Below are 15,335 nucleotides of genomic sequence, written 5' to 3'. Positions count from 1 at the left end.
TATCTTCCGATAAACATATACATCCACTTAATTTCTCATCTCTACATGTAATTTTGATATCAACTGGGTAGAACATCACAATATCGTGATATCGCAATATCGCGATAATATCGTATCGTGACCCAAGTATCTGATGCGTATTGCATTGCAGCATCCTTGCCAATACTCACCCCTAATATTTTTACACTTGTTCAACGGTAAAAAAAAAAATTCTTTGTGGCGATCAAAAAGGTTTTTTGATGGGCACAGCTTCACTCTGGAGCGGAGAAATTCAGTTTCCATCATTTTCTTTCGGGGAAAAGAGTTTGGTATTGAACCTCGGAGGTTCCACTGCACATTTACATGCCACCCCGTGTATGTTATTGTATTGCTACTGAAGCGAAGGCGCTTTAGGCTCAGCTGTCACTTAGACAGAATCGTGGTGTAAATGTTGACTTCCTGGCACTAGTACGAATTTCCCATGCTCCGATGGCAGACCAAGCCCCCCCACCCCCCCCCCCCCCCGAGTAGGGTCCCTCCTCCTCCTCTTTTTCCTCCTCATGCTGCTGCAGTGCTCAGACCCTCAGAGCACAGACGGACGCGTTATGGACAAGATCTCATCACACTGAGGACTTTTTCAGTCTTTTTGGGGAGGACGGGGAGGCGTGCGCGTTAGGGTCATTCAGTCATCCCACGTCACGAAACTCAGCGGAATAATAACTAACGGTCCGGTTTTTGACAGAGCCAAGATGCCGGGGACTTCAAATTGCCCTCTTGCGACAGCTGCGCTCGCTGGTGAGTTCATTATTACGGCACTTGATAAAATAATTGCTACCAGGCGTCCTTTTCCAACGACTCTGAGGTCATTAAACCGCACGTTAGTGGCATCTCATAGTATCCATGTTGTCATCCATATTGTAAGCGTATATGTTGTCATTTAACACATAAAAGTAAATGTTGGGGTGCAATACTTTGACTGGGGTGGAAGTTATGATTAAAAAGTTGGAAATTGCCATTGTCAAAAATAGGGACATTCTACCCCCAAAATTTTTGTTAGGACTTTTTGACTTATTCAATGCTCTAATTATGCCATGTGACATATTCCAATTTAAAAAAAAAAAAAAAAAATATATATATATATATATATATATATATATATATATATATATATATATATACAGCATAGTTAGTTTTGCTATTAGCAAAGGGTTAACCCTCTCACGGTATTTTGTCCAAAAAATGGACAACACTTTGAAGTGTGATAACTAAGTCATTTCTGAATATTGTTTCACTTTCAACCACTCAAAATGTTCAGTGGCACCATACCGATCCATACACATATAGTTTTTGTTTCTTTTTTTTTATGCCCTCTATGGATATTAAGTAGAAAATACACTTTTCCTATTGATTGAAAAATTAGACCATCATATACCATTTCAAAAAAATCCTCCCCAAATAATGGGAATTATTGCCCGAACAAGTCAACTGACAAAAGTTCTTTGCAGCAGTGCTCCAAATGTTTCAGATTGCAAGGTTTTCTCTCACGCGCACCCCAATTTGTGTCACCCTCGCAGATTCTCCGCCAAGTGGATTTACCCCCGGGCTCCTAAATGTATGATTTGTGTCATTTGAATCACTTACAAACGCTCATTTTATTACGTTGCAGATCATTTTTAATATGAACGTGAAGTTAGCCACCCGTGTAAATATGTTAGGCAATAAACCCTAGCCAATCAGCAGCGAGTTAGCGACACAACTATTAATTAGTGCTAGCAGCTGTCTAGATGGCCCCATTTTTTATCCTGCCAAATATCTGAATCTGCATCGGCCTAAAAAAAAAAAACTATAAATGTCCCCTTTTGAAATTAATTGAAATTTAAAAAAAACGTTTTTTAATAAAGAAACACAGCACTGTCTTATAAAACCAGAACAAAAGAGAAACGTGAAAAAGGGTTTTATAAGGTGTAATTAATGTACATTCTAGAGTATCCATGTGTTGAGTGGCTGCCTTTAAGGGGCGTGGCCTTGTGAGTGATGTCATGGCTCACAACGCCAAAGCAAAAAAAATAAAAATAAATCGACCGAGCGAGGGTATACAATGAGTTGACTGAAAAAGAAACAAGTCAGACCATATGTATACAAAATTTGAATAAGCCAGTGTAAAACACTCGAATTGTTTTCGTCTTCCGCAGTGGAAACAAGTGCGATGAAGATTTACAGCTCCAAACCAAAACGTGACGAGTTGATCCGGACGGTTAGTTTCAAACGTGGGTAGGCAGTTACAGTCAAGTGATGTTAGTGAATGCATAACAGTGCAGTGTTTACACTCCACTGGAAAAAAAAAAACCAAAACGTTGCCGTTGCCGTGCGAAGGCTAGTGCGGCATCACGACTTCTGACTCACTCTCTGCACACATCAGTCGCCATGTGAAATCAGCAATATCATGTTTTCCGTAAGGAAACGTCCCGTGGTTCGGGGTTTGAATCTCAGCTTTGAGCTTCCTATGTGGAGTTTCCATGTTCTCGCCCTTACTTGTGTGGCTTTTTTTCGAGCTACTCTGACTTTTTCCCACCTTTCCGAAAACATACATTAGGTTCTTTAAAGGCTCTAAATTGTCCATCGTGTGAGTGCTTTTTTTTTTTTTTATTTATTTTTGCTCTGCGAGTGGCTGCGATAGGCTTCAGCTCACCCGTCACCCGAATGAATGCAAACGCTAATAAGAAAAAAAAAATCATTGCAGCACGGCATAATAATGAGCACTTATCGTGAAAATATGCCTCTTTGTATTTATTTTTATGTACAGTTAATGACTCTATTTTGGTTTAACTCTTCTGTATAATGAGGTGCTGTAATTCCACTTTTGACCACTAGACGGGGGCGCTTTTTTTTTTTTTTAATTTGAGACAATGTAAATTTGAAAGAATAAGAATAAGGTCTGTATTTCAGCGCAGAACCACAACATGCTAACCAGACAGACATGCTAACCACTAGCCCACCGCGCTGTCCCACTTGAGCCTGTTTTCCAGATGAATGAAAGCTGTAACATGATGCGTGTTGTGGCGATTTCCTTCAGTTGAGACCATAGGGCAAGCTTGGGGGGGGGTAATAATCAACCCCCCCCCCCCCCCTTGAGGATGATGACATGACAGAGCCAACCATGTCCGTCTTTAATATCAAATTGCTTCGCTTGTGCACATGACGCCAACTTGTGATGCTTGTTAGGATGGTACGGTTAAAAAAAAAAAAAAAAAAAAAAAAATATGTTCTGTGCAGAAGCTCATGCAGCAGATCATTACTCCCCGCCCCCCGCCTCGAACCCCCACCCCGCTCTGTGACCTCGGTGCCGTCCGTGCACCTTCACGCTGATTGTTCTCATATGAATCTGGTTTTACTTAAAGCTGTTGGCGTGCGCTAAAGACTGCTCCTCCGTGACCTCACCTGCATAAGAAGCTACAAGTTGTCCCATGCTAGGCTACACCGGATCGCCGCACCACCCCCGCCCACGGTTCTCCACCCTAGAGGTTATTGTAGTGGCAAGCATTTAATCTCCGCAAATTCCTAACGGAGATGGCGGGGTTACAGGTGGTTTGAGTTTGGACGGGAATAAAACGAAGGAGGCATCTGGCTTCAATCAGCTCATGTTAGAGCTGAGGCGCAAAGCAAAGACTTGTAACCGCCATGGAGTCAATGATGCTTTAATTGAATTCAAATCAACATCGCAATGTAGTCGAATGTAATTTTCAAATTGCAAAGCCTGCAATAAAAAAAAAAAACACCAACAACAACAACAACAACAACAACAACAACAACAACAACAGGAAACTAGGATAGGGGGCTCCACTGAGGTTGATTTTAAAATCATTGTGCTAGCTTTCACCTCTCGCCTTCATCGCTGTGACACTTGGGAAATCCGGCACAGTCTCAGAGACCTTTCACTTACATCCTGGATGCACAACAAAACCATCCGAACATCTAATCATTCTCACTCTTGTTACTACTCCTAAATCTTACCAAGTCTAATCCCAACCAAAAAGCTAACTCCGTTTCTAGCCCCAATGCTAACCATAAACCGAATCTCCAACCCTAACCACTAATCCACACCCTATTACTGACTGAACGACTCAAAAGTTTTTGTAGTTGACTATGTGAGGAAAGTTGAGTCAAAGTCGATTCATTGCTAACGTCAGTGGCGGAGCTACGTTGTGGGCAAGATTAGCCGAAGCTATAGCTATAGCTAACGCCTCTTGTTCTAAATAAAAGTGTTTCTACTTTGATGGCGCGCAGGTGTGAGTTTTCACAGGATGCATGCACGCTAAAACCGTCGCACCTCATCAAGGGTTTTCCGGATTGAACGAACACCTTTTAATAATTCACAACCACAGTCTTTTAACGATTGACGTTTCATGTTGCACTAACGGGGCACTTCACGTCTTCTGCTGATAGTTGGTCAATATTCCGAGCCTGTCAATGGCCGTCGTTACTTGCTTAGTCAGTTTAGTGGCTCATTTGTTGAGGTTATGTTGCTGTATTTATTGGCTGAATAACACAATGTCTTTTAAAAAAAAAAAAAAAGTCTATTCTTCGAGGAGAGTATTTCTTGTTTTCAGAGGATAGAAAGGGCGTGAATACAAGGAAACAAGCCTGTAAATCAAGAGCGGGGAACCTTTTTCCTATTAGGGGCTTTGGTTATGTATGAAGAAATCAGAGGCAACAATCAAACGTGTTGATGATTATGTGTTATCAACTGTTGCTCTATAACAAGGTTTTCAAACTTTTCTGGTCCTAGGACGCCCCATAACACTAACGGCAATTTCATGACAATATGTACCCGTAAATGCCATGGGAATTTACTGTAAAAGCAATTAATCGAAATGTACGATTATTTCACTCCTCGATTACAAAATTGGCATAATTGTAAAAAAACGATTCTTATTGCTTGTATAACTTACATAATTAGTGTTTCAAAGAAATGTATTTGTCTTTTACGTTCAAACACTTTCTTGTTTTGTATACTGAAAAATAAATGATCGTTTAAATAATCGTGATTTCACTCATTTCCAAAATAATCGTGATCCGTGAATTTTTTTATTTTTTTTCTTGCTTTATACAATAAATCGACCATGACTGCAGCCCTCCGATGTGGACGAACTGAAACTTGATGTTTGTGGGTTTTGCTTCAACTACAACTCAAACAGGAAATCGTCAGGCACTTGTCGGTACAAAGATGACTGTTGTGGTGGGCCTCTACACACTTCTATACCAGTTGTTGAGTCAGTCGGGGTTGTTATTATTTTTTATGATAGTAAAAAATCAAGTACACTCCATCAAATGGTCTCTGAGATCAAGCCTCTTAAGAATTGTTTATTTGGTTTGAACTCACAAGTTTGGGCTTTTGGGGGTTCCACTACACTGTCTAAAAGATTGTCAAGGCTTGACAGTGACCGTCAGACGTGGTTTATTTTTTCTGGCCTGGTTGAGTTCACACGGTTGAATAGTGGGTGATGTCAGTTTTTTTTTTTAGACAGAGAAAAACACGCGCGTCAGAACCTGAAATCAACTGTCATTTTAAAAGTTTGGACTATTTATGACTTGACAGATGAATGATGTCAGCATACGGCCATGATTTGATCACTGCAGTCACCGTGTGATGATTTTGGAACCTCAGGCACAGCATGTAAAAGTCACATGACATGAAATGTGTCCATGCTGCACAAAGGCATGCGGGCAGGAAACCGCGCAAAGGCGGCATATAGATTTCTCGGAGTAAGCTCTGGTTTCTCAGGTTTACCTCGAAAAAAGTGTCAAACCACAGTAGCTCGTGACCTGATTTCATACCCCTGTTGACCGTATATGTGAGACATTCTAGCGGAGATGACGTGTTTTGCAACATCACTTTCAAGAGGTTTGGTTAAGCGTGTGCGATTGGGGCACAGTTGTGGGTGGTTAAGTGTTCAAACACTACGTTTATATGGACACATTTATTCGGATTAAAAGACAGATCGGAATAAAAATGCTTCGCGTGCAGACTCCGTTGGGAATATTCTGACCCAATCAAGCCCATTCCGATCAAGATTTTATTCCGAACGAGAGGGGTTGTTTATGTTGATTGCTAATGCGATCGGCGCGCATGAAAACAATTTCGGAACAAACCGTCTGTCTGTGACATCAGTGTGTGTGTTTCTGTTATTCCCCGAAGCTAAGCGGAGCGGGCGCAAGACCGAACTGGTCTGTATCTCTATGAGGAAGCGTTCACTCGACGTAACAGCGCAAACGGGAAAAATACGCGAAATAACGCTAACCCTTCAAGTAGAAATGGACGGAGCGATGTTTCGTTGATACGGAAGTCGCTGCGGTTTCTTCTTCTACTACTATTTCCAGTATTTTTGGTCAATCTGTGCTATGTTAAAATATTTTTTTCCGATCAAAAGTGTGGTGCGTCAACACGCGCGCCCTAATCGGATCAATATTTTTAGTGTCCATGAAAACAGTGCATGCGATCATAATTTTAATCCGATCCAAGAAATTTTATCCCAGTGAACGTAGCCACTTCTCAAAGTGTGGTACAAGTACCACATATACATCCATGTACTTAAATGGGAAGTCAAGCCAAACATATTTTTTTCAAGAATATGTTCTATGCAGGCCCACTAGTTGAAACGTTGAAACAAGGCAATATGATTATTACGAAACATGAGTTAAGGAGCAAAATCCCCCCGTTTTTAGCAATCTCAGGGGGCGGCCATTTTGTCAATTCTGTCAACTGAAAATGACATCACAGTTGCTCAGGGCTGAGGTAACGACCAATCGCAGCGCACCTGGTTTCTGAAGCTTAGCCCTGATTGGTCATTATCTGACCCCTGAGCATCTGCGATGTCATTTTCAGTCGACAGAAGTGACAAAATGGCCGCCCCCTGAGATGGCTAAAAACGGGGTGATTTTACTGCTTAACTCATATTTCCGCTTTAAGTAGTTTAAGTAGTACACATCTACTTAAAAAATGTATCTGAATCCAGCTGATTTTATTTTGTGCAACCACTTGACGAAATAAAATTGAGTAAATTCAACGCACCATTTTTTCAGTTTGCTGGGTTATGGTTGGGTTAGTTTGAGGGTAAGGGAAAGTGTTAGGAGTCGAGTTGTGGTTTTAATGAGTTGTTTTTTTTATTTTAATTGAGTCATTTTCTATCCTGGGTCACGGGGGAGCCGGAAACCCAGCCCCGCAAACGTCGGGGCGAAAGGCAAACTCACCCCTGACTGTTTGCCTGTCAATCACAGGGCACAACAGTGTATTGACAGACACGTTCAAGTGGGAACAGACAGCACACGAGTGAACCGCTACACTATCAGTGACTGCTGACTGACAGTTTGCCGCCATTGATCCCTGTTCTTATCCCTGCGAAGTGTTTGCTCGAAGAACCTAATCTTCATCTAAATGGCCCCTGAGCCCAAAAGCAAACACGGACTCGCACAAGACCTTCAACGCTAATCCATTCGACAACAACGCAAACGCGCGCACACTTTGGTTGGGAAAGCGATAGCCCTCAAAGCAAGCTTCAGACAAGCAAAACACCCGCGAAGGTGCGGCATCTCGTTCCGCGAGCTTCCGTAGGACTTCACTTTCATCGCAAGGTCATGCCACACGCAGGCACACACGCATGCTGAACCCATCCAGACATTTCCAACCTCGGAAATTTGTTCAGATTATGAAAGTTTTTCCCCATAGGAAACAATGCAAGGGCACATGATTTAAAAAAAAAAATCGAATTGCCTATTTGTCTCCCGATATGCAATAACAAAACAATTTGCAATTATTGTTGAAGGTCCTCTTCCAATAAATCGGTATAACCATGGCTGTAAAAATCTTTTTTCTTTGTGGAGCAGTTTTTCTCATCAATGACTTCATTTGAGGAGTCTAATTTTAAGGAGCAATTTTTGGTAGGTTAATTCCAGAGACGTGAAGTAAAGCTTTTATCAAACAATAAAAATACGACAATATAACGAATAGGGACGTAACGAGTCATCGAAAATCGATTTGAAATCAATTCATCGAGACGAATCGATTAATCGATTCGATCATTTGAAAATCCAGTTGGTTAAATTCAACTACAAAATGGTGTCTTGAAACGTTTTTTCTATCGACGAAATCAGTATCCACGCTCCCGTTCACTTTCATGCTCTTGTGTGGCACGCCGAAGTTTCCCCAGGTTGGTCCTGCTTTACAGGCCGGGTGAGGTTGACTGGCAGTTAACTGAGTAGTGGCGGTGAGCTCGTAAAGTGCGGGGCGGTTAGAAGTCTTTCAATTCTTGCACTTGGTTCCGCTGTTAATGTTTGGACCGCGCCCTTTTTCCTCACTTGTAATTTAGCACAGAAGAAATGCGAGGAAACGGGGCACAGCTCAAAAGTTGCATGTGCAAACGTGGAGCGACCATGACACGTCTGAGTCCAACTGTAATGCTAATCGCCGTCTCCATCTTCTTTAATGCATGCGGTACGACTTATCTGAGGGACGATTTTGCGTTCTTTTGGTGCTGCTGTTTCGGTTAACACGGCGCGTAATTATAGATGCGCACAACATTGTGGAGCGACCACATCACAACAAAGTTCTCTGGGAAGCTACTTGCTGTTAAATATGCCCTTTTAATATCATCAATGCTACAACACATTGTTTTAGTGTTGTGGTAGGTGCTGCTGTTTTGGTAAGCAACTGAGTACCTTGCAGGAATATAAATACAGACACACAGAGGAGCCAACTGGAACGGTGCTCCTTGTCCGAAAATAGCACAAGCTCATATATTCTAATATGATATACTGTGATACAATACCATTTGACGGGTGCCCATAGGTGCTGCTCTTTTTGTTAGCAACAAGAGTTCAAATGGACCTGACTGTTGGCGAACTTGCAAAACAATTACCGAACACACCAGACAACCGAAACACAAATTTAGGTAGAATATTCTCCAGCGTGAGATCTTTATAGATATTACAACATGAGGTAGGACTCGTCTGAGAGACCCTTCCACGTGCTGCTGTTTTGGTTAGCTAGTTTGTTGATCACGTCAGAATTTACTGGATTCTCACTAATGAAACCATCTCTTGGTAACTTAAAATCACCTCTACTATTACAAAAAGCGGTAGGACTCATCCACATGCTCTTTGGGAGGCGCAGCTGTTTTTCTTTAGCAATAAAGTGAACTCTTTGATATTTGCCAATTTAAGGGAGAAAAAACGATTTTCAAACGATATTCTGCGTGATTCATCCGTGCACCAGGTCCGTCCAACTTTTCAGCCGCCCTCCTCCGTCCCTCCCAGCCCAGCAGCGGGCCAGAGCCATCCATCAAAGTGGTATCATGGCGGGGGCCGCGTCTGCCTGAGGGCGACGTGTTCACATTAACCTTCCTGACAGGAGGAGGGGAAAAAAAAAAAAAAAGACGGACGGGAAAAGGAGAGAACGTTAGTGAGGTTGTTAAGTACCTCAATGGCTACTTTTTGTCATGATGTTGTCATGTTAGCAGTGCACAGCAGATTTTGATACGTTGTCAGAAAACAGGTCAGCCGTGATTGGTCGTTGTGAGCAGTTGTGATGTCATTTTCAGTCGACAGAAGACAAAATGGCCGCCCCCAGAGATGGCTAAAAATGCGTGCATTAACCAAATATTGGTGGAATAATAATGACTGTTTTGTATACTAATCATCATTTTTCAAAATGATTTTTCAAAGTGACTTTTGTGAATTTCCGATCATTTATTTTTGTAAATACTGTATTATTTGACATTATTACCATGATTTGCTAATTGGATGGAAGACCATCTGTTTCCACTTCTGGCACCGAATATGCGGCTTTGTCCCCCCAAAAAAAGCTTAAATGATACTTTGAACATGACTTCATTGACTAAAATCGGGTCGCTTTAGTGACTTTTAATGATAGTGCAGCACTTATAATGATGTAATACAAAGCCCGCTATTTGCAATCAGACCTCATTATTGTGTCTGTTATGTAGTCATTATGCAGCTTTGACGATGTGAGCTTATACGCTTCTTTTTTATTCCAAACAAACTTGCGGTGATGTAAGAAGTGTCGGTAAAGCTACTCGGCTTGCTGCGAGTCTTCACGTGTGTTGCTTATTGATTCTGGCAGGAAGGTCATTGTGTGACCCTCGTGTGTGCGTGTGTATTTTTATTTGAAGCCCCCCCCCACACACACACACACAATCGCCCCCACCGCCAATGGTTTCAATTCCTGTGTACGTTCGAAATGTCGCCATCAGCATATTTAGCAGCATTCGTTTTAAAAAGGGGGATTTCGGGAGTGGGATGCAAAACTTTGGGATGGTGGGGGGCTGATGATGATGATGATGTCACGCGTGGGATTTTGCAGGTCCCATGTTTTGTTTTTGAGGGAATACATCTGGAAATTGCACACAGTGGAATGTGACACCAATGCTCGATGAACGAGGGATGAAAAGAAGAAAGCTTGGATGGACAGAGATAAATGGGGCGGGTGGCAGGGAGATGGATGATAGTCCTCGGGGGAGGGGGGGGGGGCGGTGAAGGTGAATGGTCCCGTGAAGGAAGGTGAAAAAAAAAAGTTACCCGGTACTTCATTCTAACAAGGGCATAAATATGACTTCAAATGTGGCTTGTTTTTCATCCGGTCCCGGAAAGGGCGACAATCCAGGTGTTTTGTTGTGACTTGAAGAGGAGTACGAGTACAGACAAAAAGTAGTAAATTTAAAAAAAAATTTAAAAATCCCAATTTTAGTAGTACTGTATTTTTTTCTCTTTTGTTATCATACTATTATAAATTGTCACAATATTACAAATGTATGCTGACAAAATTCCACCTTAATAGTAATATTATAATTCGAACAAAATACCAATTTTCTTAAAATGAATATTTTTTCTTGTATTCTCATAAAAAAATCTGACATTATTGTTAATTAACTGATTTGACTTGTAATTTAGCATTTTTTACATAATTTTTTTCACATACTATGAAAATGTAATTCGAATGTCCGAAAAAGCGCTATATAAAACTGGTTTACTATTTTAACGTCATATGTTTTTCTCATAATATTCCGACTTTACTATTGTAAATTACACCTTCATCCTCATAATGTTACAATTTTTTTTTCTCATAAAAACATCAACTCGATTCTCTTAAAATTCCGACTTTTTTTCCATAATTTTACAATTTACTCATGCTGTTATGACATTTTCTTGATCCATTTCACCTATATCCTCACAATATAACAACTACATTCCTGTTCAGTCATAAAACGGTGAACGGCTGAATTTTTTTCTCCGAAAAGTCTATGATTTTAAAATGAAAGTATTATTGGTATTCTTACAAATATCCCCACACGATTACATTTTTCACGTAATGTTATAACTTTTCATTGCGTTATTACAACATAATCTTCTTAAACTTGCAAATTGATTTTCCCAAAACTACAAATTTGTTTTTTTCTTGCAAAATTCTGACTATTATTTTGTACAATTATTTTGTTCCAGTAAAGTTACATCCAACTCCCCCCTCTTGATATTATAACTGTTTTAGTCTTAGTAGTATAACATTTTCTCTGCTAAAATGACGACTTTATTATTTGAAATTTAAAACTTTATTCTCGCTGAAGGCTTTGTCCTACTAACCAACCTGAGTGAGTTCAAGTCAAACTGTCGCAAACGTACAGTATGTACAAAACTGCCATTATCATACCCTGATCGAATTTCGCCATGTGTCTGATCAATAGATTTATTATTAGAATTGTACTTAAGCGTGGCGCGGAACTGCGCCGCATCGTACCTAGAGTGTTATTTCGATGATACTGTTTACCTACCGCGTTGACATGGTGATAATAGCAAAGGCATTCTGAACATTTTAGACCGCTTTTATGAGCGCACATAAAACCGCCTACTTTCGACTTTATTCCGATGCCAACACTACCCAACGTGCAGTCTCAGCTTTTATCTTCTCATCCCTACAATGGAAAAACTCATATTGTTTTCAACAATTCCGCCTGCTCTTCCCTCCCTTATCAAATCAACCGGGCTGGAAAGCGGCCACGTGGGTCCGTGCAAACAGGCCACACCGTGGCCGCGCGCCAAGGCCGACAAATACGAACACTGTCCGGAGTTTGGCGGAAAGCGTGGACTCTCGAGCGGAACAATACGGGAAGAATGTGATGCATCAGAATACAAAGAGAGAGAGAGAAAAAAAAAAGGTCAGCGTAGGCCAACAGGGGATAAAATAAGATCATGACAAAAGAGCAGAAGGAAATCTGGAAATATTTGGGGCACATGCCTCCGTCATGGCTGCAGGCTGTCCCGCTTGGCCGTGCCAGGAAAGGGAAGTAGCTTGCGTGTATTTACGATGTTTGATGCAACCATATGCTCTGGTGCACCATCGACAATTTTTTTTTAAAATGGTTTTTCCGAAGTTTTTTAATTCTATGCATTTATTTTTGCAATTTCCCTCCCTTGTTTTTCACATAAAAATGTCAACTTTGTACTCCAATTCACAAAATGATTGCCTGGCTTTTGCGTGGCGCTAACCGGTCGTTAAAAATGGAGCAAACAGATAGCGTCAAATTGACAAATGGTGAAATGCTTCGCTAACTGCCCATTTGCAAAACCGAACGCGTCTCTGAGCGCCGGTGGAATTTACGCACATTTAAATGAGCTAGCGCGCATATGTTTGCTATAGAAATCGCCTTCGCCTGTATGCAAATGAGCCTCATTGATAAACAGGGTCTAAATCACTAAAACCAGCGCTAATAGCCACACGCAGTTTGAGTGACGCAAATAATAAAATGAGAAAGCTGGTGCAAACTTCGGGATCCTCTGGAGAAAGCATCGTCATGCTAGGCAGAGCCGCCCCTCCCTATACGCAAATTACGCACTTTGCATAGGGCCAATGTGCGTGAATTGCCGCCATGCGCTAAACTCTCTGATACGCTCTTCTCATCTCGTCCAAATTTCTGCCCGCAACGCCCCTCGAAGAAGGAGACACCGTGCGCGTAGCCGCGTCATTGTGAGGCGTTTTATGGCATGTTCTTGCGAGCTGACACGGTGCCAGCGTCAATCAGGCCCACATGGATTTTGGACTGAAAACAGACTCGCAGCCGAGTCTCCTGGCTTTTGTTTCGCGGCCTTTTATGTTCAACATTTCTGGTGGGAGAGAGTATTCCATGTTTCTGTGTGCGTTCTCTCTCAAAAAGCTCACAAAGCCCCCACAATTCATCTGCCATCTTTGGGCGTGTGACAAACAGAGTTGTGTTCTTGTTAATGGAATTGGGCCGCCTGTGTTTTATGGCCCAACAGGCCAACAATACCAGTCAATTACAGCAAAGTGGTTTGTTTTTAATAGGCTAATTTTGTGGTCGAGAAGCCGGTCATTAGTTGGGTATTATCTTGTTCAAATCAAATGTATTTATCTCCCAAATCAAGTTTGATTTATATAGCACTTTTCACACATATAAATGCAACTCAAAGTGCTTGTTAGCATGACCATCCTCCAGGCTTTCTTATTAGACTGGAATTGAACTGTGTGTTGACATGTAGCGTCTTCCTGTTCCTTCACGTTTTGCTAATGTCAACATGTTTCCTAATGAGTCATGCTAGCAACTGCGGGGGCCAAATGCTGACAACAGCATAGTTGCCAAATGACCGATCAATCAAGTGAACGAAGAAACCAACTAACCCATCAACAGTCATCAACATATGACTCAACTAACCATTCATATCACCAAACAACTAATCTGCGGAATGAGCATTCAACCAACTGACTGACCGACCGCTCAAGTAACCGTTTGAAGAAAGTGACCACCCACCAAGCAAACCAACTGTGTTGACCATTCATGCAGCTCACTAAGCTAATCGGCCGGGCCGATTATAGACGCCGATATTCGGCATTTTGATGAATATCGGTATCGGCCTTTTTTAAAAATCTGATGGCAGATAATAAATCATCTTAAAACTGTCTTAACTTCAAAGAAGTATTTGTTTACATTTTCGGTTAACTTTATTAGAGATTCAAACCGACCCTGGGAACTCTCTGCACCTTTTGGTTTTGTTTGAAATCCAAACAAAGATTAGTGAAATTTTAACATTTCTGTCATTTTGAAATTTTGGAGAACTTTATTTACTGTCGAAAAACTATAGGGAGCAATTGTTTAAGTTTTCATGTCACTTTTGAAGACATGCTGATCACCCCGGGAGCTCCCTGAACTTTGTTCGAATTTTACAACAAAGATGCATATTGTCAAAAATGTATAATAATAAAAAAAAAAAAACATCAACATTATGTAAATCTGAAAAAATGTTCAACAAACATGCGTAAAGGCATTTCAACAAAGTTAAGAGTTTGAATTTGGTTTATGTTTTGATGCCAATATTTTCCTTTTTACTGAAAACTAATATCGGCTCCAAATATCGGTTATCGGCCTCCTTGACCACTAATAATCGGTATCGGTATCGGCCCTGAAAAAAAAAACCATATCGCTCTATCTCTAGTATTAAACCATAGAAACAAAAAATTACCGTCCATCCATACAAGCGTACTAACCAATGACCAAGCTGACCCAAGTGAGCAATCGAGCAACTAATCATCCACAAAACAAACCGACTGCCTGACTCACCGTCCAACTAACTAATCCAACAGCTGATGTCAACCTAATGCACTGACCGAGTGACGGACCGACCAACCAACTTTAACGCAGCCACCCGATTCACACAAAGTCTTACTTTTTGACCAAACGAAGCCCCAAGTGTTACGAGCATCTTAGGCCTGTGCAACTTTGGGCCAAATGCTAATATTTGCACGTGTCACAATGACGCCAAGATGCACCGACCCCCATTTTGCTCACTCACATAATGCTAATTGTACTGTAACCAGCAGGCACGCTCTCGCGACACACATTATCAGCTCATGGAAGCGTGTCTTGTTTTGTCGTTTGCAGGTCCAAACGGCTAAAAATTCCCCATCCCCGCCGCTTTGCTTGCCAATTGCGCTGGGCGACTTGAATAGCAAATGCCCCGGAGGGCAATTCCATGAGGCCATTTCCATCTCTAAAGAGGCCACCGCGCTTATTAGTTTTCCAGCGCAGACATTAGCCAGACTCACAAAAATAGATGCGGCGAGGAGACACCGAATACAGCCGAGTGGAATGTGTAGTAATCACGGCGTGTATAAAAAGCCACTTCTTGCGTGGTATAGCTTTGAACTGCACTCGAGCTCACATCGGATAAAAGGAAAAGGACCGACTGGCCCGAAGCCATCTTGACTCAGCAAAGTGCGCGAGAGTGCACCTGTCAATTTAAAGGAATGTATATCATCAGGTTAAGAGAAGGAAATGGAG

At 41.5% G+C, this 15,335-nt stretch overlaps 1 protein-coding gene across 4 annotated transcripts in view; it reads left to right on the top strand.

The window, feature by feature from the left end:
- The window catches only part of itga1 (integrin, alpha 1), a 58,797-nt gene that overhangs the window by 14,650 nt on the left and 28,812 nt on the right, over positions 1 to 15,335 (top strand). The window contains exon 1 of one of the 4 annotated variants that reach the window (XM_086053673.1): positions 582 to 774. The exons of the other annotated variants lie outside the window; for them this stretch is intronic. Within the exon in view, the coding sequence (XP_085909799.1) occupies positions 729 to 774 (46 nt within the window). The 5' untranslated portion in view covers positions 582 to 728. Of the gene's footprint in view, positions 1 to 581; positions 775 to 15,335 lie in introns of those variants that run through there. 4 annotated transcript variants of the gene reach the window in all.

This window comes from Filicampus tigris, chromosome 15 (genome assembly GCF_054856515.1).
Source record: "Filicampus tigris isolate MCC_2025a chromosome 15, RoL_Ftig_1.0, whole genome shotgun sequence".
Classification (NCBI taxonomy): Eukaryota; Metazoa; Chordata; class Actinopteri; order Syngnathiformes; family Syngnathidae; genus Filicampus; species Filicampus tigris.
The sequence above is the reverse complement of the archived record's forward strand: the minus strand, read 5'-3'. Positions and strand labels throughout refer to the sequence as shown.